The sequence below is a fragment of the Nicotiana sylvestris genome, chromosome 5, assembly GCF_000393655.2.
Source record: "Nicotiana sylvestris chromosome 5, ASM39365v2, whole genome shotgun sequence".
NCBI classification, from domain to species: Eukaryota; Viridiplantae; Streptophyta; class Magnoliopsida; order Solanales; family Solanaceae; genus Nicotiana; species Nicotiana sylvestris.
The window spans coordinates 85186737-85197134 of record NC_091061.1 but is presented as its reverse complement, the minus strand read 5'-3'; the positions used below and the strand labels follow the sequence as shown (position 1 = coordinate 85197134).

At 46.0% G+C, this 10398-nt stretch overlaps 2 protein-coding genes across 2 annotated transcripts; both read left to right on the top strand.

Annotated features, from left to right (window-relative positions):
• Window positions 1–422: 422 nt before the first annotated feature.
• Window positions 423–1392, top strand: LOC138868913 (uncharacterized). Its single transcript, XM_070146494.1, has 3 exons — window positions 423–569; window positions 614–704; window positions 1004–1392. The coding sequence occupies exons 1-3, from the start codon at window positions 423–425 to the stop codon at window positions 1390–1392; spliced, it is 627 nt and encodes a 208-aa protein (XP_070002595.1).
• Window positions 1393–7713: 6321 nt separating this feature from the next.
• Window positions 7714–8112, top strand: LOC138868912 (uncharacterized). Its single transcript, XM_070146493.1, has one exon. It carries the CDS (start codon window positions 7714–7716, stop codon window positions 8110–8112), a length of 399 nt encoding a protein of 132 aa, XP_070002594.1.
• The last annotated feature ends 2286 nt before the right edge of the window (window positions 8113–10398 follow it).

Sequence of the window (10398 nt, the reverse complement as noted above, 5' to 3'; positions counted from 1 at the left end):
ATAAGGTTCTTCAGAACATAGGGATATTGGAGACCAATGGGGTCGACTTTGTTGCTTTCAGTCTGTCAGGTTCTGCCAAGAAATGGTTGAGAGATTATTGTTTGGCCAGACTAGCTGGATCACCAGCTCTCACTTGGGACCAGTTCTCGCAGCTATTTCTCTAGAAGTTTCTTTCCGTCACTCAGAGAGAGGAGTATCGCAGGCGATTCGAGCGTCTCCAGTAGGGTTCTATGACTATCACCCAGTACGAGATGAGGTTTATTGATTTGGCTCGTCATGCTCTTCTGATACTCCCTACCGAGAGGGAGAGGGTGAGGAGGTTTATTGAGGGACTCGCTCAGCCTATTAGACTGTAGATGGCTAAAGAGACAGGTAGCGAGATTTCTTTCTAGGATGCGGCCAATGTGGCCAGGCGGATTGAGATGGTTTTGGCTCAGGGAAGCGATCAGGGGTCTGATAAGAGGCCTCGTCATTCTGGCAGATTCAGTGGTGCCTCGTCTGGAGGCAGGGATTCTTTTGGTGAGGCCATCCTCCTAGGCCATTTCAGTCAGCACTTCAGGCTTCTCAAGGTGCTCCTAGTGGTCGTGGTTCTCATATGCAATATTTTGATCAGTTTCCCTATAGTGCACCACCAGCTCCTATCAGTGCACCTCCGCTCCAGAGTTTTCAGGGTGGTTATCCAGGCCGTCAGGGTCAATTTCAAGGTCAGCAGTCTTAGCAGACCAAGTCTTGCTATATTTGTGGCGATACGAGGCACATTACTAGGTTTTGCCCTTGAGCCTCGAGCAGTTCTCAACACTAGGGTTCTCGTGCAATAGTTCCAGCGTTGGGTGTTCTGCCGCCCGCTCAGCCAGCTAGAGGTAGGGGTAAAGGTGTTAGAGGTGGAGGTCCGGTCGCTAGAGGTGGAGGCCAGGCAGCTAGAGGTGGAGGCCAACCAGTAGGAGGCCGTCCTAGGGATGCAGTTCAGAGTGGTGGGGCTAGCCCCGATGTTATGCTATTCCAGCTAGACGTGAGGCTGAAGCCTCTGATGCAGTCATCACAGGTACGGTTTCAGTGTGCAGTAGAGATGTCTCAGTTCTATTTGATCCAGGGTCCACATATTTTTATGTATCATCTTATTTTGCCCCTTATCTGGTTGTGCCTCATGATTCTTTGAGTGCTCCTGTATATGTATCTACACCAGTGAGTGATTCTATGGTGGTAGATCATGTTTATCGCGCTTGCATGGTCATTATTGGGGGTCTTGAGACCCATGTAGATCTCCTACTTCCTGATATGGTGGATTTCGATGTTATTCTGGGGATGGATTGGTTATCCCCTTATCATACTATATTGGACTGTTATGCCAAGACCGTGACCTTAGAATTACCGGGTTTGCCTCGTTTGGAGTAGAGAGGGACTCCTAGACATTCTATCAGCAGGGTTATCTTATATATGAAGGCTTGACGTATGGTTGATAAGGGATGCTTGGCCTATTTGGCGTATGTTCGTGATTCTAATACTGAGGTTCCTTCTATGGATTATCTGCCTGTTGTTTGCGAGTTTCCAGAGGTATTTCCTTCAGACCTAATGGGGATGCCACCCGACAGGGACATTGACTTTTGCATTGATTTGGCTCCAAGCACTCAGCCCATTTCTATTCTTCCATATCGCATGGCCCCGCCAGAGTTGAAAGAATTAAAAGAACAGTTGCAGGACTTGCTGGATAAAAGCTTTATTAGACCGAGGTCTCGCCTTGGGGTGCACCGGTATTGTTCGTTAAGAAGAAGGATGGGTCTATGAGAATGTGCATAGATTATCGGTAGTTGAACAAAGTGAACATCAAGAACAAGTATCCATTGCCGAGGATTGATGATTTGTTTGATTAACTTCAGGGTGCCAAGGTATTTTCGAAGATTGATTTGAGATCTGGCTAACATCAGTTGAGGATTAGGGCATCCGATGTCCCTAAGACAGGTTTCCACACTCAGTACAGGCATTATGAGTTCTTAGTGATGTCGTTCGGGTTTACCAATGCCCCAACAACTTTCATGGATTTGATGAATAGAGTGTTCAAGCCTTATTTGGATTCCTTCGTGATTGTCTTTATTGATGATATTTTGATCTATTCCCACAGTCGGGAGGAGCACGTGCAGCATCTTCGAGTCATTCTTCAAACTCTGAGGGATAGTCAGTTGTATGATAAGTTTTTGAAGTGTGAGTTTTGGTTTAGTTCAGTTGCATTCTCGGGTCATATTGTATCGGCAGAGGGTATTAAGGTGGATCCTAAGAAGATTACGGCAGTCAAGGACTGGCCTAGACACACATCAACCACAGAGATCCGGAGTTTCTTGGGTTTGGTGGGCTATTACCGTCGGTTTGTGGAAGGGTTTTCATCTATTGCAGCCCCGATGACCAGGTTGATCCAGAAGGGTGCCCAGTTCAAGTGGTCGGATGAGTGTGAGGCGAGCTTTTAGAAGCTCAAGATAGCTTTGACTACGACACCAGTGTTGGTTTTGCCCACAGGTTCAGGGCCATATACAGTATATTGTGATGCATCTCGTATTGGACTTGGTGCGGTGTTGATGCAGAATGACAAGGTTATTGCATATGATTCGCGGAAGTTGAAGATTCACGAGAAGAATTATCCAGTTCATGATTTGGAGCTAGCAGCCATTGTTCATGCGCTGAAGATTTGGAGGCATTATTTATATAGCGTGTCATGTGAGGTGTTCACGGATCACAAGAGTTTGCAATACTTGTTCAAGAAGAAGGAGCTAACTTTGAGGCAGATAAGGTGGTTGGAGCTGTTGAAAGACTATGATATCATCATCTTGTATCATCCGGGGAAGGCCAATGTAGTGGCCAATGCTTTGAGTAGGAAGTCAGCCAGTTTGGGTAGCCTTGCGTATATTCCGGTCGGTGAGAGGCCGCTTGCTTTGGATGTTCAAGCTTTAGCCAATCAGTTCGTGAGGTTGGATGTTTCTGAGCCCAGCCGTATTTTAGCTTGCACAGTCGCTCGTTCTTCATTATTTGAGCGTATCCGAGATCGATAGTATGAAGATCCTCATTTGCTTGTCAGTGCAGCACGGAGGTGCCAAGCAGGTTACAATTGGAGATGATGGAGTCTTGATGATGCAGGATCATATTTGTGTGACTAATGTAGATGGACTTCGCGAGTTAATTTTAGAGGAGGCCCATAGTTCCCGATATTCTATTCATCCGAGCGCCACTAAGATATACTAGGACTTGCGTCAGTTATTGGTGGAGGAGGATAAAGAAGAATATTGTTGTGTATGTGGCTCGGTGTTTGAATTGTTAGCAGGTAAAGTACGAGCATCAGAGACCTGGTGGTTTGTTTCAGAAGATTGAGATTCCTGAGTGGAAGTAGGAGCGTATCAATATGGATTTTGTTGTTGGACTCCCACAAACTTAGAGGAAGTTCGATGCAGTGTGGGTTATTGTGGATAAGCTGACCAAGTTAGAGCATTTCATTCCTGTGGTGGTTTCCTATTCTTCTGAGCGATTAGCAGAGATTTATATCCGGGAGATTGTTCGTCTTCATGGTGTGCCTGTGTCTATCATTTCTGATCGGGGTACATAGTTTACCTCGTATTTCTGGAGGGCAGTACATTGTGAGTTGGGTACGCGGGTCGAGTAGAGCACAACATTTCATCCTCAGACGGACGGACAGTTCGAGCATACTTTTCAGATTTTGGAGGATATGCTCCGAGCATGTGTTATTGACTTTGGAGGTTCTTGGGATTAGTTCTTCCATTAGCAGAGTTTGCCTACAACAACAACTACCAATCGAGCATTCAGATGTCTCCCTATAAGGCATTATATGGTAGGCAGTGTCGGTCGTCGGTTGGATGGTTTGAGCCGAGAGAGGCTCGGTTGTTGGGTACATACTTAGTCCAGGATGCCTTGGATAAGGTTAAGATCTTTCAGGATAGACTTCGTACAGCTCAGTCTAGGCAGAAGAGTTATGCTGACCATAAGGTTCGTGATGTGGCATTCATGGTCGGAGAGCGAGTGTTGCTGTCACCCATAAAAGGCGTGATGAGATTTGGGAAGAAGGGCAAGTTAAGACCTAGGTTCATTGGGCCTTTTGAGATTCTTGATCGAGTGGGAGAGGTGGCTTACATACTTGCATTGCCGTCGATTTTATTAGCTGTGCACCCAGTATTTCATGTGTCCATGCTTCGGAAGTATCACGGCGATCCATCCTATGTGTTAGACTTCAGTACTATCCAATTGGACAAGGATTTGACCTATGAGGAGGAGTCGATGGCTATTCTGGACCGGCAGGTTCGTCAGTTGAGATCGAAGAGTTATTCTTTTGTTCGTGTTCAGTGGAGAGGTCAGCCTGCTGAGGCAGCTACCTGGGAGTCCGAGTCTGATATGCGGAGCTGATATCCCCATCTTGTCCCTCACTCAGGTACTTCTTTTATATGTCCGTCCGAGGACGACAGTTGTTTTAGAAGTGGAGGATGTGATGACCCAAAAGGTCATCACTTGATTTAAAAGTCAATTTGTTGTTTTGAAGCCTTAACAACCTCCTTTTATCTCACCTCGATTTGTGTGCGCAGTCCGGGCGTAAATCTGGAAAGCTTTTATGTGAAAATTTGAGGAAAATGCTAATGTTGCCTTTAAAATTGAATTTAAGTTGACTTCAGTCAACATTTTAGGTAAACGGACCCGGATCCTTGATTTGACGGTCCCGGAGGGTCCGTAGAAAAATATAGGACTTGGGTGTATGCCAAGAATTGAATTCCGAGGACCCAAGCCCGAGAAATGAATTTTGAAGAAAATTGTTTAACTGAAATTATAAGAGTTTTTGAAAATTTAAAGATGTTTGAGTTTGATGGTATCGGGCCCGAATTTTGGTTTCGGAGCCCGGTACAGGTCTTATATGGTATTTAAGTAGTGCTTGTAAAATTTGGTATGAAACAGAATTCATATGACGTGAATCGGACCCTCGGTTGTGAAAATTTGAACTTAAGAGTTCTTGAGATTTTTCTTTAATTTTGATGCTAAACTTGTAGTTCTAGATGTTATTTTGGCGATTTGACCGCACGAATAAGTCCGTATGATATTTTTAGGTTAGTATGCATGCTTGGTTTGGAGCCCCGAGGGCTCGGATGAGTTTCAGATAGGCTTCGGGGTATTTTTGACTTAGGAAAATCTGGTATGATTGCTGCTTCTATTGTCTGATGCACCATGCTTCGCGATCGTGTAATCACTCTCGCGATCGCGAAAGGGAAACTGGGCTGGGGAGGATTTTACCCTACGCGAACGCGAGACCAAGGTCGCGAACGTGGAGCATTGGGGGGGGACTGCTCTACGCGAATGCGACCGGTCAACCACGAACGCGACCGGTCAACCGCGAACGCGACCCCATTATCGCGAATGTGAAGGCAGGGCTGGGCTAAGCCTTCGCGAACACGTAGCTTTTCCCGTGATCGCGTAAGTCCCCAGTTGGCAGCTCTTCGCGAACGCGACAGTGCTCATGCGAACGCGATGAACACTATCGTCCAGCACTTAAAACAGTAGCAGAATAGAAAATTAGCCCACAACATTATATTTTCAAAACTAGAGAGCATTGAGGCAATTTTCAAAAGGCAAGTTCATCCCCAAAGTATTGTTGTATGATTCTAAACCTTTTTCTTTCAATTTCCCTTTGCATTTCATCAATCTTCATCAAAAAATAAGGGGTTTTATGGTAGAAATTGGGAATGTGGGTAGAGTTAGAGCTTTTTGAATAATTGGAATTTAGACCTCGTTTTGGGGTCGGATTTTGAAACTAATTGCATATTCGGGCTCGTGGGTGAATGGGTGATCGCGTTTTGGTCCGAACCTCGAGTTTTGACCAAGCGGGCCCGGGGTCGATTTTTGACTTTTTGGAAAAAATGATAGAAAACCTATAATTAAGCATTGAAGTCGAATTCTTTACCAATTAGTGATGTTGTTATATTACTTTTGGGTTAGATACAAGTAAATTGGAGGAAAATTCTAAAGGGAAAGCGGTGTTTGAGGCTTGAGTTTGTCGTGAAAGTTCAAGGTAAGTGTTTGGTCTAACCTTAGTTTGAGGGAATATATGTTTTGCCTTATTTTCTATGTGCTAGTGTAGTGTACGACGTATAGGTATGGCTACGAGTATCTATACATTGGTGTCAAACATTGTGTGCGGTGAAATCTGGGGGGCCAATTTCCCCTTGACATAATACTCCGAAGGGTGATCCCGGAGGCACGATTTCTCGAGTCAATCGCTTCCCTCAAGGTTTGTCGATGCTTTGCCAAGGATAATATCGGCCGAGGCCCCGACAAATGCATAAATCTCCTGAGGAATGCGCCCAAGGTCGATCAAGTCTATTCGAGCGGCTCGACGTCAGCTCACATACGACATAAAGCTAACCAGCTATCCCATCCCATTCTCTTTCATCACACAACGTATTTTGTAATAAGTTTGAGCTTCCCCTTTCTATAAAAGGAGGGTCACTAACGCCTTGAAGGAAGGGATCCAATTATCCTACTCAAGTGCTATAATATCTTCTCTCTCTTTTTCTTTCTAATTTACTTGTCCCCATTGGCTCGAAGCCATTTATCTTCAATTACTTACTTGTTTGTTCTTTGTTTATCACTTGGTACTGGCCCGAAACCGTCTTCATATCCATTGCCTTTTTACTTGTTCTTCGGGATATAACTTAATATTGGCCGAAAATAGCCTTATCTAATTGTATCTTTGACTGTTATCCTATCCTCGATTGCCCCTGACAGCTCGAGCTCGACTCGAATCACGACCCTGAGGTCCCCATCGACCGGTTTCGCATCCGGGCAACATGCCCCTTTGGTTTGATTACTGCCCCATTTTAACGTGCATTTCATCTTCGAACTCCATATTGTTAGCATCAACTGCCGTAACAACTAGCTCGGGAATATATTATGTGTTTTTAGAATCGTATTTACAAATTTAATTGTTGTTACCATTTTTACGATAAACAGTTTGGCGCCCACCATGGTGCTAAAAATAATAGTGATTATTTTCTTGGTGGTTTCATTGTATAAATACATATTATCTTTCACACTTTTTCTTGTCCAAGATCCTTTGATTTTAGGTCAAAATGTCTGGCTCGGTAAACGGAGTTGAAAACGACAACCTCGAAAACCATGGGGAAAATGGCGTGGCTATCCTGGCTGCTGGAGCAGCTCCATAGAATCCTGATATCACGCCCAGACTGATCCTAGAGGACGCAGATTCACAGGACGCACAACAAGTCGACAAAACTTCTCACACCAACAGGAGCATACGACACGACGACCAACAGGAAGCTCAAAAAACCCCGACCCGGGAAGAACATGAAGTTAGTCTTCATGTTATTTTTGAAATGTTGCAGGCATAGCAACTAGCCATTACTCAGTTGCAAAGCCACCCGAGAACCCCCAGCATAGTGGCACCGGAGACAGCTCCCTCCCGGGCGAGTACTCGAAAGGTCAAGCAACAACGGGTCATTGGCTGACCCGTCATAATAAAGATGCTCGAGGACCTCACCAGGAGGATCGAATCAGGTGAGAGAATGATTGCAGCCAACGATAAAAAGGTCGAGACCTACAACTCTAAGGTCGATCAGTTCCCAGGTGCGCCCCCGATCCTCAAGGGGTTGGATTCAAAGAAGTTAGTTCAGAGGCCGTTCCCCGAGAAACGACCCCGAAGCCCATCCCAAAAAGTTCAGAATGTTGGAACTCCCTAAGTACAATGGCACCTCCGACCCTAACGAACACGTCACTATCTACGCCTGCACAGTAAAAGGCAACGACATAAAGAATGATGAGATTGAGTCCGTATTGCTGAAAAAATTCGGAGAAACACTTTCAAAGGGGGCCATGATGTGGTATCACAACTTGGCTCCCAACTCCATAGATTCGTTCGCCATGCTAGCAGACTTCTTCGTAAAAGCACATGCCGGAGCCATCAAGGCAGCGAAAAGGAAATCCGACGTGTTCAAAATCAAGCAGAGAGAGAATGAGATGCTGCGAGAATTCGTATCCCACTTCCAGATGGAACGGATGGAGATGCCACCAGTCTCCGTTGACTGGGTTGTACAGGCCTTCACCCAAGGCCTGAACAAATGAAGCTCGGTGGCTTTGAAGCGGCTGAAGCAGAACCTGATCGAATATCCCGCCATGACCTGGTCAGACATCCATAACCGATACCAGTCAAAGATCAGGGCCGAGGATGATCAGCTGGGAGCTCCTTCGGGCTTTGTGTACCCAAACAGACTCCTGGCAAAAGAGTCAAAGCCAAGCAAAGAAAGGTACCAACCGTACCTTGAAGACAGAAGGAACGCCCCAAGGCGCAACCCGCCCCCAACGATCGGAGGATAGATCGAGGCCAGGATCCTCGGGAGCTCATCCACAGAACCAGGTTCGATCGAAACATAGTACTGACAAACGTGCCCCACTTATCGGAATACAACTTCAGCGTCTACATATCAGACATCGTGTTCGCTATCGGCAAAATCAGAGACGCCAAGTGGCCCAAACCGATATAGTCGGACCCTTCACAGAGAAATTACAACTTAGTGTGCGAGTTCCACAAAACGCATGGTCACATGACCGAGGATTGCCATCAACTACGAGAAGAAGTGGCTCGGTAACTCAACAAATGGCACCTTCGGGAATTCCTTAGCGACCGGGCCAAAAATCAGTTCCGAGATAGGGAGGCAATCAAGAAGAATAAGGAAAACGAGCCGCAACACGTCATCCACATGATCATGGGGGGTGCCGATCCCCCGCAGGAACTCGTGATGAGAAGAACAAGAATATCCATCACTAGGGACAAAAGGGCTCGGGGATATATCCCCGAAGATGCCCTCACATTCAGCGAAGAAGATACCAAGGCTCTGTCTCAACCCCACAATGATGCCCTGGTAATCTCCTTTCTTGTAAATTCTTTTCAGATAAACGTGTACTCGTGGATCCAGGTAGCTCGGCCAATATTATCAGGTCAAGGGTGATAGAATAGCTCGGATTGCTTGAAAGAATCATGCCCACCACTCGGGTCCTTAATGGGTTCAACATGGCGAGGAAACAACGAAAGGAGAAATCATCCTTTTGATTACCGTGGTCGGCACAGCCCAAGACACCAAATTCCATGTCATCGAGGGAGATATGAGGTATAACGCCTTGTTTGGGCGGCCGTGGATACATTGCATGAGAGCAGTACCATCCACCCTCCAGATGATAAAATTCCCGACAAAGGATGGGATCAAAACCATCTACAGGGAACAACACACGGTGAGGAAAATGTTTGCAATACATGACATGGTACCAGCGCTCATACCTCCGCTCACGAATAAGCCAACGGGTGAATCGGGTCTCGACCCCGGTCGGGTTTGACAAAACAAAGCAGAAATCCACGTCGCGTATCCATCCCCGGGCAGTCATAATAAGCCAAATCTCAAGGCGCCACCAGCATATCTCGTTTCAAGGTGCAGCCATTTCTTTTGTTTTATTTTAGATTAGAAACTAACCCTCATCCAGGCACTCAGCCGGGGATACCGGAACGCTAAAGCTATCAGGAGACCTCAAGATCCCGAATGCGCGCCCGTTTCACTCTTTTCCTTCGGCCGAGTTTTTATCCCAAAAAGAAGGGTTTTTACCGGCAAAGTTTTTAATAAGGCAATGTCTGCGAACTGCCTAAGGGGGAATTCCACAAAATTGCTCGAGGCCACCCTTACGACCAACTTTCAAACGTCGAGGGGCATTCCCCCAAGAAGCTACCCGATTCGAGGGGGTTGTGGAAACAACAAGCAAGGTTCCTATAGGGAGACAATGTATCGGACTGAACGGTCGATGTAGTCAGACCCCCGCCAACGGAAGCATGTATTATTGTATCGGGCAATCAAAGAAAAACACCTTTTTATCCATGAAAAACGAGAGAGACTCCTTTTCAGAGTAAGGCAAGGCAACATGAAAATCGTCAAAGCAACCAAACTCGACCTAATATAGAACGACTCAACATAACAATACATGTATTGCGCCAATGGATCAGAGAATATCTCCAAACATCTCATTCTCCGAAAAGGAAATCACAGTATACTCTCAACAAGAGCCTCTCCACCAAACGCGTCCCGAGATACTCTGAGACTTAACATCATCAATTCAACACCCGCACAACCCCAGGGTCGGAACTCCGGGATCATGAAGCCCTCATGAGGCAACTACGAGCTCACGAGAAGCGGTCTTCAAGCTTAAACAAACTCGATGACTCGGAGACTGCCATTAATCACAATACATTGGAAAACCCGAAACTGTAAGACCCCTAGCGGGCAGCCTCGGCGTAACCAGATCTATTCTACAAACTGTAAGTCCTCAATAGGCATGACAAACTGTAAGACCTCATTAGGCATGGCAAAC

What these genes read in the sequence shown, in the direction of transcription:
- LOC138868912 (XM_070146493.1), top strand. Translation starts at nt 7,714, where the DNA reads ATGTTGGAACTCCCTAAGTACAATGGCACCTCCGACCCTAACGAACAC.
- LOC138868913 (XM_070146494.1), top strand. Translation starts at nt 423, where the DNA reads ATGGTTTTGGCTCAGGGAAGCGATCAGGGGTCTGATAAGAGGCCTCGT. An exon ending in AGCACTTCAGGCTTCTCAAG is followed by an intron (nt 570 to 613) that starts GTGCTCCTAGTG and finishes TATTTTGATCAG; the next exon opens with TTTCCCTATAGTGCACCACC. An exon ending in CCGTCAGGGTCAATTTCAAG is followed by an intron (nt 705 to 1,003) that starts GTCAGCAGTCTT and finishes ATGCTATTCCAG; the next exon opens with CTAGACGTGAGGCTGAAGCC.